Source organism: Aotus nancymaae, unplaced genomic scaffold (genome assembly GCF_030222135.1).
Source record: "Aotus nancymaae isolate 86718 unplaced genomic scaffold, 86718_ANA_hifiasm-v0.15.2.pri h1tg000004l, whole genome shotgun sequence".
NCBI classification, from domain to species: domain Eukaryota; kingdom Metazoa; phylum Chordata; class Mammalia; order Primates; family Aotidae; genus Aotus; species Aotus nancymaae.
The window spans coordinates 25,121,662-25,134,465 of record NW_026988415.1 but is presented as its reverse complement, the minus strand read 5'-3'; the positions used below and the strand labels follow the sequence as shown (position 1 = coordinate 25,134,465).

The following is a 12,804-nucleotide window of genomic DNA, read 5'->3' as shown; positions in this document are numbered from 1 at the left end:
AAAGTGAAGCTGACGCCCTGGCCCGGCCGGCAGTGCACCTGCCTCCGGCCCGAACACTCACAATTCGCTTCTCCCTGATTTCTCCCAATTCTTTATCCACTCTGCGGGAACCACAACAGCCGCGGCCGCCATCTTCCTCTCACTAGTAGCAGAGGCCCGGATGTGTAGCACGCGAGCGAAGGGTCAAAGGGGAGCACCGCCCACGGGGAATGCCGGGAGCTGAGAGTTCGTTTTTCGATTTCCCGCCCCACTTTCCTCCCCACCCAGCGGAAACCCGAGGCCCAGCAATCAACGACGTGAAGGAGACGCGTGGGACCCTTTACTAAGATTCAACGCAGGCTGTGCCCTCCGAAGTCCTCTGCCTTATTTCCCATTAGAACAGAAAAATGCTATCCACGGGCCAACAAGTAGTCCTTATTTTCTTCGGTGATACTTACCTCTGACCACTAATTCACACACTCATTTTTCAAGCACCTAATATGTGCTAGACACTGGGGATAGAGAAATAATATATCACAGTGTTTGGGAAAGACATAAATATAAGCAAATAAATTACATTACGCCCTGCTGACCGCTGAGATGAAATAATTGGGAAGGGGGCAGCCATTGACTACGTGCCAAGCATTACACTAATACGAGGGATATGACCTAACCGTGTGAAACAAGGATCCACAAGTTGTGACACGCTCGGCGTTGTCCTGCTGTGATTACCACCTTAGGCTAAACTAAGGAGTGCAAGTACCATGAAAAACAAATTGGCCGGGCATGGTGGTTCATGTCTGTAATCCCAGCACTTTGGGAGGCCGAGGCAAGTGGATCACCTGAGATCAGGATTTCAAGACCAGCCTGGCCAACTCGGTGAAACCCTGTCAGCACTAAAAATACAAAAATTTTTTAAAAAATAAAAATACAGAAATTAGCCAGGCGTGGTGGCACGCGCCTGTAATGCCAGTTACTCAGCAGGCTGAGGCAGGGAAATCGCTTGAATTCAGGAGGCGCAGACTGCAGTGAGCCATGATCGAGCCACTGCACTCTAGCCTGGGCAACAGAGTGAAACTCCATCTCAAAAAAAAATAAAGATAAATACAGTGTTATTCCTTAATCTACAGATATTTCAAAATTGGTCTTTTTTTCTTTTCTTTTCGTTTTTGAGACAAGGTCTCGCTCTATCGCCCAGGCTGGAGTGCAGTGGTACGATCATGGCTCATTGCAGCCTCAACTTCCCCGTGGTCAAGCTACCATCCCACCTTAGCCTCTTGAGTTGCTGGGACTACAGATGCGCATCTCCATGCTCTGCTAATTTTTTTGTATTTTTCTAAAGACAGTTTTTCACCACATTGCCCAGGCTGGTCTGAAACTTCTGGTTTCAAGCTATCCACCCACCTCAGCCTCCCAAAGTGCTAGGATTACAGGCATGAGCCACACAATAATGCTTTTTTTTTTTTTTTTTTTCAAGACAGTCTGAGGAGGTCCTGAGGACATGTGCTCCCACCTCACCCCCGTAATGCTTGTTATAGCAACAAAATAATATTTTTTTCTGACTGGGGATCAGTTATCACGTCTCCATTAATCTGAAAGGATTCCTCAGTCTGGCTTCCATTACCTTGACATTTTTGAAGAGTACAAGCCAGTAATTTTGTAGCTTGTACCTCAATATGGGTTTGCCTGGTGTTTCTTCATAATTAAATTAAATTATGCCAATTTTTGGCATACTACAAAACCATGTTTTTCTTTTTTTTTGTTATTTTAAAATACTTTATTGTTAATAAATGCTAACAGTCATCTTAGACCTCAGAGAGTTACTACTTTTTTGCTGAAGGGTCTTGTCTCAATGTGGATGGCTGCTGAAGGTTGGCGTGGCTGTGGCAATTTCTTTTTTATTTATTTTTTTAATTTCATTTCATTTAAAGTTCTGGGATACATATGCTACGTGTGCAGGACATGCAGCTTTGTTACATAGGTAAACGTGTGCCGTGGTGATGGGAAAACACCCACTGAAGTACTTGGAGTTAACCCCTCTGGAGCGGGGTGTGGTGACTCACCCCTATAATCCTACCACTTTGGGAGGCTGAGACTCAAGAGTTGCTTGAGCTCAAGAGTTAACCAGTCTGGGCAACCAAGTGAGACCCCATCTCTACAAAAAATACAAAAATTATTCCACCAACTACTGAGGTAAATCCCAACTACTGAGTCTGTAGTCCCAACTACTGAGGAGGGTGAGGTAAAAGTATTGCTCGAGCTGGGGAGGTCGAGGCTGCAGTGAGCTGTGAGCGTGCCACTGCACTCCCACCTGGGCAACAGAGCAAGACCCTGTCTCAAAGAAGAAAAAAGTGCTGGGCACAATGTCCCACACCTGTAATCCCAGCACTGTGGGAGGCCGAGGCAGGTGGATCACGAGGTCAAGAGTTCAAGACCAGCCTGGCCAACATGGTGAAACCCCTGTCTCTACTAAAAATACAAAACTTAGCCAGGCATGTTAGCGCATGCCTGTAATACCAACTTCTCAGGAGGGTGAGGCAGGAGAATCGCTTGAACCTGAGAGGCAGAGGTTGTGGTCAGCCGAGATTGCACCACTGCACTCCAGCCTGGGTGACAGAGAGAGGCTCAGTCTCAAAAAAAAAAAAAAAAAGAAAGAAAGAAAAAGAAAAAAGAAAATACTTCTGGGTATGATAGCTAATGCCTGTAATCCCAGCACTTTGGGACCCTGAGGCAAGAGAATCTCTTAAGGCCAGAGTTCAAGACCAGCCTGAGCAACATCACCAGACCCTGTCTCTACAAAAAAAAAATTTTAATTAGCCGTAAGTGGTGGTGCACACTTGTGGTCCCAGCTACTCAGGAAGCTGAGGTGGCAGGATCCCATGAGCCCAGGAGTTAGAGGCTGCAGTGAGCCATGATCTGGCCACTGCACTCCAGCCTGTGCAACAGAGCAAGACCCTGTCTCTTTAAAAAGTTAATTAAAAATTTTAAAATTTTAAAATAAAGAACAACTACAGAAGTACTTAGAGTTAATGGGGCATTATTTCACAACTTACTCTAAAATATTTTAGAAAAAAAGTAATAGGGTCGAGCACGGTGGCTCACACCTGTAATCCTAGCACTTTCGGAGGCCGAGATGGGCAGATCACCTGAGGTCAGGAGTTCGAGGCAGCCTGGCCAACGTGGTGAAACCCCGACTCTACTAAAAATACAAAAATTAGCCAAGTGTGGTGACGCATGCCTGTAATCCCAGCTACTTGGGAAGCTGAGGTACGAGAATTGCTTGAACTCCAGTGGCGGAGGCTGCAATGAGCTGAGATCATGCTACTGCACTCCAGCCTGGGCAACAGAGCAAGACTCCATCTCAAAAAAAAAAAAAAAGGAAAAAAGTAGGCCAAGGGCAGTGGCTCATGCCTGTAATCCCAGCACTTTGGGAGGTCAAGGCAGGTGGATCACGAGGTCAGGAGTTCAAGACCAGCCTGACCAAGATGGTGAAACCCCATCTCTACTAAAAATACAAAAATTAGCCAAGCACAGTGGCAGTTGCCTGTAATCCCAGCTACTCGGGAGGCTTAGGCAAGAGAATCACTTGAACCCGGGCGGCAGAGGTTGCAGTGAGCCACGATTGCACCACTGCACTCCAGCCTGGGCAAGAGAGTGAGCCTCCATCTCAAAAAAAAAAAAAAAGAAAAGAAAAGAGAAAAGTAATAGGATTATTAAGCAAATGTAAACTATTAACTTTAGGAATCTGGATTGAAGGAGTTCTGTAATACCACCCCAAAATACACTGTTTTAGTATGCTGATTACTTTAAACTTAGGACTCTTGGGAAAGAGCAAATGCAGGTAGAGGCTTTCTCTGAACTTCCTGTAGCTGCCTAAAGACAGAGCCTCCAAAACTAACCCAGTTATCGTGAATCTCCTCCCCAGGAATCTCATCAACCAGAGAAAATTAAACAGGAGAGGAGACTGGAAGTCCATGCCATGCCCAGACAGACTTTGTCACAGTCTTTCACCTATTCTTCTGAGGGCCCATTCATCTTTCCCCAAAATCATTCATTCTATCTTAAGTTACCTATATCCTCCCTCCTCTCACCTCCATGAAAAGGGTATATAAGCTTCTAACTCTCACTGGGTTTTGGGGGTATTCACTTTTCTTTCATGACATACCTCCATGCATGTAATGAATTGTTATACCTTTTCTCCTGTTAATCTGTCTACTGTCAGTTTATTTCATAGACTCAATTACTGAAACCTCAGAGGGTAAAGGAAAGGTTTTCCCTCCTCTACAGGATGAAGGACATACAGGGACTCTCTGTTCCACTTGTGCAATGTTGGCGCTCAGAAGCTGATACCCCAAAATACAGCACTTTGACATGCTGAACTGAAGAAGGCTCAAGATGTCTCTGACCTTTTCCACTTGCCATCGTCTCACCCAAACCTTTATCTGGCTAAGATTCAGACCCACCAAAAAGAATAATTGTCTATTCTTCCTTTCCCTGTATGACCAAGAATATAACCACACCTGAACAGACCCTTTCGCAAGATAATGTAAAATTAATCTCTGTTTCCTTATCCACTCATTTGTCCCAGTAATCCACTCAACAGAATTCTCCACTCTCCCAGAATCTGGTTGACCAAGACAGTACATAAGCTTCTGAACCACATTGCGGGGTGGGTAATCACTCTGTGGTTCTTTACGTGTATACACGTTAAATTAATTTGTATGCCTTTTCTCCAATTAATCTGCCTTTTGGCAGTTGATTTTTCAGTGGACTTTCAGAGGATGAAGGGGAAGTTTTCCCTTGACCCCTACAGCAACTTTTCAAAATAAAAGGTGTTTTTAAAAAACGGACGTTTGAAGAAAAAAAAAACATAGAAAAAAATGCATCTGCTTCAGGTTTTAAAAAAAACATAGAAAAAAACGTACTTTTGGCAGAAAATACAGACAATCTAAATGAAGAAATCCTACCCCACGTATGAACTTTAGAGATAGTATCTTCTAAATATGGCAAGTTTTGTCAGATGAACCAGGTCCATTTGCACTGAAAAACTATTTTAGGTATATGCTGTATTCATAACTGGTTCTGGGAAAATGCTCCATTGTTTATAATTGTTTTTCACCAGCTGTATCTAGTCGTCTAGTGTCCTGTCTGACTTTGTAATTCTAAAGCCATCCACTAGAAAATATACACCTCATGTCCTTTGCAGGGACATGGATAAAGCTGGAAACCATCATTCTCAGCAAACTGACACAAGAACAGAAAACAAAACACTGCATGTTCTCACTCATAAGTGGGTGTCGAACAATGAGAACTCATGGACACAGGGAGGGGAGCATCACATACTGGGGCCTATCAGGGGATGGGGGTCTAGGGGAGGGATAGCATTAGGAGAAATACCTAATGTAGATGACAGGTTGATGGGTTCAGCAAACCAACATGGCACGTGTATACCTATGTAACAAACCTGCATGTTCTGCACATGTACCCCAGAACTTAAAGTATAATAAGAAAAAAAAGAAAATATATACCTTTCAGTATCAATGATTTCTGCTTGTAAAAACCTGCTGTCATCTCGAGGAGGGTCAAATATAGAAGTGCCCTCTGATCTTTTCATCTTTCCTTATTAAGGAAAATTTAAAATGTATACAAAGCAAACAGAATGCTATGGTGAATCTTCATGTACTACTATCCTCCCTGGAAAACTTTGAAGTCATTATTCCAAAGCAGCTTCTGCAATACAAGAAGCACTATCTTGCTATTTATGTATGCTTGTCTGTGTAATCTACAGGAAGGACTTTCAACCTGGATCAGATAATTTTTTGTGGGGATAGGGGAGATGGGGGCCAGCGGGTGGGGTCCTCTGCATTGTAGAATGTTTAGCAACATCCCTGGCCTTGACTCACTAGAGATCAGTAGCAGCCCTGCCCCCACCCCCACCACACACACACCAGTTGTTACAACCAACATTTCCAGACATTACTAAATATCTCCTGGAGGGCAAAATAGTCCCCTTTTGAGAACCACTGAGCTACAGTATTACCCTGTACTGTTGCTTACCTTGCCATGTATCACAGTGATTTCTTCTAAACACTGAACTGTGCAGTATGCATACTAATTAGTATGTCACACTTGTGGTATGACCTGAGTACAGTGGTGCCCTTTGAGACCTGGTTTTCCCTTCTCCCAGAAACTGCAGAACTATTTTTACATGGTATGATGACTCCTTTAGGAATTACTCAGAGCTAATTGGCTTTTTGATCTATAAGATTGCAAAGCTATTAAATCTTCTGCATCCTTGTTGTTGGCTTGCCTGCTCTTTGCTATCAGCATCTGGTATTATCTCAGCAGCCAGATGGGGGGGATTTTTCCCTGGTGATCTCACAAGCTCATGGGTACCAATGTGCTAGTCAGGGACTGAGGTCTGTGGTGGAGGCCAGGGATTGGGTAGTTTCAATGTTGACAGTCTGATGCATGGAATGATAGGTTGATTTTAGGTTATCATAAGGTCAAGCAGTCTTATAACTTACCATCTCAGTGAAGACAGGTAATGGGACCAAAAAAGAAGCAAATAAAAGCAAAACAAGACAAAATAAAATAATTAAAGAATGAATGCAAAGGATTTTTTGAGATTTAAAATGAAGAAAATTTCTTTGGAATAAGCTACCTGATAACTTCTGCATTTTATGCTAAGGCTGTTTATGCCAAACCAAACTACTTGTCTCCTTTCCGTCCAAACTGCTCCTTTGGTGAGAAAAACATCTTTTCTGTTTGTTTGTTTTTTGTTGGTTTTTTTTTTTTCGAGACAGAGTGTCACTCTGTCTCCCAGGCTGGAGTGCAATGGCGCGATCTTGGCTCCACTGAAACCTCTGCCTCCCAGGTTCAACCAATTCTCCACCTCAGCCTCCTGAGTAGCTGGGATTACAGGCACCCACCATCAAGCCTGGCTAATTTTTGCAGAGAAGGGTTTCACCTTGTTAGCCAGGCTGGTCTTAAACTCCTGACCCCAGGTGATCCGCCCACCTCAGCCTCCCAGAGTGCTGAGATTACAGGCATGAGCGACCGCACCTGGCCAGAAAAAGGTCTTTTCATTATCTGTGCCAGGTGGTAGAGTTAGGCCTTCAGGTGGGAACTGGAATCCCACAAAAGAAGCAGAGTGGGAAGAAGGGTCATGCCATACCCAGACATACTTATACCTAGGTGATGATTGATCTCTGCAGCAAACCACCATGGCACATTTACCTATGTAACAAACCTATGTACATCCTGCACATGTACCCCAGTGTTTAAAATAAAAATTGAAGAAAAAAATTAGTTGAGCATGGTGTTGTGTGCCTGTAGTCCCAGCTACCAGGGGGCTGAAGCAGGAGGATCACTTGAGCCTGGGAGGGGCATCAGAGAGGTTGCTCCTGACCCCTGTGAGGGAGAGGTTTGTCAGGGTCACAGGGAAGAGATGATCATAGTTTGGTAACTGAGATGTGTTAGCACTATCTGTCTACTAGGTGTAAATAAGTGTAAGTAGGCCCCAGATTATAAAAACTCTCATTGTCTCCTCTTAGTTTTTTATTGTTGTTTTCCCTTCCATTTCATTTTCCTCTTCAAACTCATGAAGTCAGGCTCCAGAGCCCACATTCTTTTTGTTTTTTTCCTTTGGAGACAGGGTCTGGCTCTGTCACTCAGACTGGAGTGCAGTGTCGTGATCTCAGTTCACTGCCGCTTCCACCTCCCAGGCTGAAGTCATCATCTTATCTCAGCCTCTCAAGTAGCTGGGACTATAGGCATGTGCCACAACACCTGGCAAATTTTCGTATTTTTTTGTAAGGACAGGGTTTTGCCATTTTGCCCAGGCTGGTCTTGAACTCCTGAGCTCAATCATCCACCAACCTCAGCCTCCCAAAGTGCTGGGGTTACAGGCCTAAGACACTGTGACCAGCCTAGAGCCCACATTTTTAACCCTACACTGCAGGAGTTTGAACCCAGATTTTACCACTTAGCTGCATGACCTTTAGCAAGTTAATTAACTTCTCTATACTTCTGTTTCTTTATCAAACGAAGGTAATAGTATCCACTGGGATTGGAGGAGTCCGCATGACTCCAAGAAGAGTCACGCCTCTTCTTTGTCCAAGTTCTAAATCAACTTAAAAAAAAAAGAGGAAAGGATGAAGTACCCAGGAAAATGTAGTTGAAGCTCTAAGCAATTGGACCTTCTAATAGTAAACTTCTGAAATAGACTGACCTACCAAGTGACATGCAGCACTGGAAGAGAGCAGAACACCTACTCTTGTCCCAAAATTAAATAGAGAGTTAAAGACTGGGCTACACATGCCCAGTTTCTTTTCCTTTCTTTCTTCTTTTTTTTTTTTTAGATGGAGTCTTGCTCTTGTCGCCCAGGCTGGAGTGCAATGGCGTGATTTCGGCTCACTGCACCCTCTGCCTCCAAGATTCAACCAATTCAGCCTCAGCCTTCTGAGTAGGTAGGATTACAGGTGCCTGCCACCACACCTGGCTAATTTTTGTATTTTTAGTGGAGACAGGGTTTCGCCATGTTGGCCAGGCTGGTCTCGAACTCCTGACCTCGTGATCTGCCCGCCTCAGCCTCCCAAAGTGCTGAGATTACAGGCATGAGCCACCGTGCCTGGCCAACAGTTCTTCCAAAAGGATCCATCAAGTAAGCCATGCCTCCTGAAGGAAGGCAGTTGCAGGAAGAGTGGAAAAATTAAGGAGGCAGAAAGCAAAGGCAGAGAAACTAGTATTAATCTATAGAGCAAGACCTCTCACCCTCATCAGAAGGATACATCTGTGCTGCATGGAGACTGTTGCTTTAGGCCTTTGTTTGGGTGGGAGCTGTCTTTTTTTTTTTTTAGAAGTCCAGTTACCTTGGAGTTTATTTAAACTAAGAGAAAAAAGTCATAATGTTCTCATGCAATACATACTTGGTTCTTTAAATAACAATTGTGTGACAAATAGCAGAAGAAATTAAGGAATGCTGCACTTGTGATCCATACAAAACACCAACATTTTAGGTTGTACATAATTAAAGAAATATCTGAAACACTTTTTAAAACAGTGTAGTAGCCAATACATAGAGGCATGCCATAGGTGGACACAGGAATGAAGTTTAGAAAAGAAAAAGAAATCACATAGGAACTACTCAATTTCTTTAAAATCACTGAGCAAGAAAAGCAACATTGAACTTTCATACTGATTTTACACAACTTCTGTACAGTACCTTGACTTAAATCCAAGAGCAAAAGTTAAGACTCTCCTCCTCTATTTTTGGTAAACAACTGCATGGTAAACTTAGATGACTTTTCCCCCTGGATTTTACCTGGGAGTAGCCTTTAAAAATTTTTACTTAAAAGAGGGCAGGTTTGGCACTTTTATACTGATGTCACCAATGTTAATATTTCTTGGGATCTCAGGAAGATTCATATTCTTTACAGCTGATACAGCACGGGCTGGAGCTCCCGCTAAGCCAGCCTCAGATTTTTCCAGCTTATTTTGTATATCAATTTGTGTAACAATCTCATTCATGTTTGTCTCCAATACCATTCCCCCCATCACCATTTCTGCAAAAGTATTGTGAACCTTGTCTGCATGGAAAATCAAATCCAGTTCACAGACATTTTCAAAACATTTGTCTAATGTTTTCACAAATACCTGAATCAGATCTAAAATGCCAAGTTCATTTTCTGAAGAATCCACACAGAAGACAAAATATAACGTTTCATAATGTCTATAAATCAAATTATCGGATCCTCCAATTAATAATCCTCCTTCTCGGAAATTACAAACATTTTCATCTCTCTTAGATACCAAGTGGAAAGTCTCCCTGATGATTTGCTGTTGTGTATCTTCACTGTAGGGCTGGTAGAACTTGAGCCGCGGTTTCCCGTGGTTATTGAAAATTAGGATCGCCTTGATCATGGCTGTTCCAGGCCGACCGGGTGGGCGCTGGGGGCCAGGGCAGGGGCGGGCGCGCGAGCCTCGCCTCGTAATCTCGCCGGCAATCCTTCCCCAACCGCCCCCTCCCGCACGTGCGCGCGCTCGGGAGCTGTCTTATGGTACACTAAGCTTTGTTATATGCATAGGCTCTGTCTTACGTCAAGTTTAACAGACACACACCAGGCCGGACGCAGTGGCTCATGGCTGTAATTCTAGCACTTTGGGAGGACGAGACAGATGGATCACCTAAGGTCAGGAGTTCGAGACCAGCCTGGCCAACATGGTGAAACCCGTCTCTACGGGGCATGGTGGCACATGCCTGTAATCCCAGCTACTTGGGAGACTGAGGCAGGAGAATTGCTCTAACCCAGGAGGTGGAGGTTGCAGTGAGCCAAGATTATGCCATTGCACTCCAGCCTGCGTAACAAGAACTCCATCTAAAAAAAAAAACAGATACATACCCTGAGATTAAGATTTGAGCATAAGTGGCTTATTAAGGAAGTGCTCCCAGGAGAAACAGATAAGGGAGTGAGGAAAAGAGGACAGAAGAGGGGATGAGAACAAGCGTGGATGCAAAATGAAGTGCCAGCCTCTGCTTCATCCAATCAGAATATATAAAACATAGATTATTAAGAATTTGTCCAGCCTGAGGCAAGGGAGCTGGGCTTTCATACTTTCACATGAGTTATCCAGTTGGCTACAGGCTATCCCAGGAGAAACATAAACTCCTAGATACTTCAACTCTCCACACATTTACAGCAATATGTCGCTCTTGTAGCCCAATGGCAGTCTGCTAAAGAAGGTTGATGATACCAGACTTTAAAAAGAAAATCATACAAGACAGGAGATGGGTCCACAGAACCCTTGAGAAGGATTCAAAATATCTAGATCTAGCCCTATGCATAGGCAAGAGGTTGTTTGTTAATGGACTCCGCGATAGTGTGGAGATGTTCTCTAATGTGCTTAGGACCTGTCTTTGGTATGCTGAACAATGCTGCACATTGCTGTAAACTGTAGTCTGTGTGGGACTGTCTCCTGGAATGCTGGGTATTGGTAATATATTTGTATTAACTAATCTTAGTTAAGTAAAATATAAATATTAACATTTCTAGGATAACCACTACAAACATAAAAGTGTATCTTTCAAACCGGCAAAGGGGGAAAAAATGAAAGAAAGAAAAAAAATCAATCAATCCAAAGAAGACAAGAAAATAGGAAAAAGCTTTTGGAAAAGTGGCAGAATAGAATAAAGGATTAGAATAATGGAAGATTTAAACCTAAGTATATCAGTAATTGCATAAAATACAAATGAACTAAATGTTCCAGCTGAAAAGCAAAAATTATCAGTCTGGGTTTTAAAAACTCTAGCTTTTTTTTTTTTTTTTTTTTTCGAGACAAGGTCTGGCTCTATCACCCAGGCTGGAGTGCAGTGGCACGATCTTGGATCACTGCAACCTCTGCCTCCCAGGCTCAAGCAATCCTCCCACCTCAGCCTCCGGAACAGCTGGGACTACAGGCTTTCACCACCACACCCGGCTAATTTTTGTATTTTTTGTAGGCTGGTCTCAAACTCCTGAGCTAAAGCCATCTGCCCACTTCGGCCTTTCAAAGTGTTGGGATTACAGGCGTGAGCCACTGCTCCCGGCCAAAGTCTAGCTATCTTTTCTTTTTAGGCCACCGTGAGGCATTTTTTTTTTTTTTTTTTTTTTTAAGAAATGGGGATTTCACCATGTTGTTCCGGCTGGTCTCGAACTCCCCACCTCAGGTGATCTGCCCACCTCGGCCTCCCAAAGTGCTGGGATTACAGATAGAGCCACTGCACCCAGCCAAGTCTAGCTATTTTTAAGGGATATCCCTAAAACACAGGGACACGAGAAGGTTGAAAGTGAAATGATGGGACAAATGCAGCATCCAAATACTAAGATCAACAAAAATTAAGCTGTTGTAATTTAATTTCTTTTAATTGTGCTTTAATTTCTTCTTGATATTAGGGTAAATATCAGATAAAATGGACTTTAAAAGAAAAATAAGGCCAGGCACGGTGGCTCACACCTGTAAATCCCAGCACTTTGGGAGGGCGAGGCAGGAGGATTACAAGGTCAGGAGTTCAAGACCAGACTGACTAACATGGTGAAACCCCATCTCTACTAAAAATACAAAATTAGCCACCCATGGTGGCGCCTCTCTGTAGTCCCAGCTACTTGGAAGGCTAAGACAGGAGAATCACTTGAACTCCGTAGGTGGAGGTTGCAGTGAGCCGAGATCGCGCCATTCCACTCCAGCCCAGGCAACAAGAGTGAGATTCCATCTCAAAAATAAATTAAAAAAGAAAAGAAAAGAAAAATAATTACAGCCAGGTGCAGTGGCTTGCGCCTGTAATCTCAGCACTTTGAGAGGCCAAGGTGGGCCGATCACCCGAGGTCAGGAGTGCGAGACCAGCCTGGATAACATGGTGACACCCCATTTCTACTAAAAATACGAAAACTTAGCCGGGCGTCGGGGTGTGCACCTGTAATCCCAGCTACTTGGGAGGCGGAAGCAGGAGAATCGCTTGAACCCAAGAAACTGAGGTTGCAGTGAGCTGAAATCGCACCTTTGCACTCCAGCTTGGGCAACAAGAGCGAAACTCGGTCTCAAAAAAAGAAAAGAAAAGAAAAGAAAAATTACTACATTTAAGGGTGGTTATTATGTATTCATAAAACTTTCAATTGACTGGGAAAATGTAACAATCCTAGTCTTGAATATACTCAATTACAGTTTTGAAACATGTGAAGCAAAAAATAACAGAACTATGAGAAGAAATTGACAAATTCACCACCACAGACAGTCTTTAGTTCATCTCTCTCAGAAATTGATAGATGAAGCAGACAAAATAATCAGTGA

The 12,804-nt window shown here is 43.5% G+C and overlaps 2 protein-coding genes across 17 annotated transcripts in view; both read right to left on the bottom strand.

Annotated features, from left to right (window-relative positions):
• THOC2 (THO complex subunit 2) overlaps positions 1-162 on the bottom strand; it is a 137,185-nt gene extending 137,023 nt beyond the window's left edge. For 13 of the 15 annotated variants that reach the window (XR_010336935.1, XR_010336936.1, XM_064361311.1 and 10 more), the window contains exon 1: positions 62-134. Coding sequence is in view for 12 of the 15 variants with exons in the window: in XM_064361311.1 (XP_064217381.1) it covers positions 62-132 (71 nt within the window). In the remaining 3 variants the exon portion in view is untranslated. Of the gene's footprint in view, positions 1-61 lie in introns of all 15 variants that reach the window. The other 2 variants (XM_064361331.1, XM_064361336.1) reach the window with 2 other exon arrangements.
• An 8,917-nt stretch (positions 163-9,079) lies between these two features.
• Positions 9,080-9,903, bottom strand: LOC105733150 (AP-3 complex subunit sigma-1-like). 2 transcript variants are annotated; one of them, XM_021676450.2, is made up of 2 exons: positions 9,565-9,903; positions 9,080-9,456 (listed from the first exon to the last, which is right to left on the bottom strand). In XM_021676450.2, the coding sequence occupies exons 1-2, from the start codon at positions 9,901-9,903 to the stop codon at positions 9,328-9,330; spliced, it is 468 nt and encodes a 155-aa protein (XP_021532125.1). In that variant the 3' UTR covers positions 9,080-9,327. The 2 variants fall into 2 exon arrangements, with proteins under 2 accessions (XP_021532125.1, XP_064240605.1); XM_064384535.1 differs by having other exon boundaries at positions 9,080-9,564; positions 9,637-9,903.
• Positions 9,904-12,804: the final 2,901 nt, after the last annotated feature.

Excerpts from the sequence above, each read along its gene's own strand:
- LOC105733150 (XM_064384535.1), bottom strand. The coding sequence starts at position 9,903 with ATGATCAAGGCGATCCTAATTTTCAATAACCACGGGAAACCGCGGCTC. Across the intron at positions 9,565-9,636 it reads GCATTTTAGATCTGATTCAG|GTTCACAATACTTTTGCAGA; the intron begins GTATTTGTGAAA and ends CATGCAGACAAG.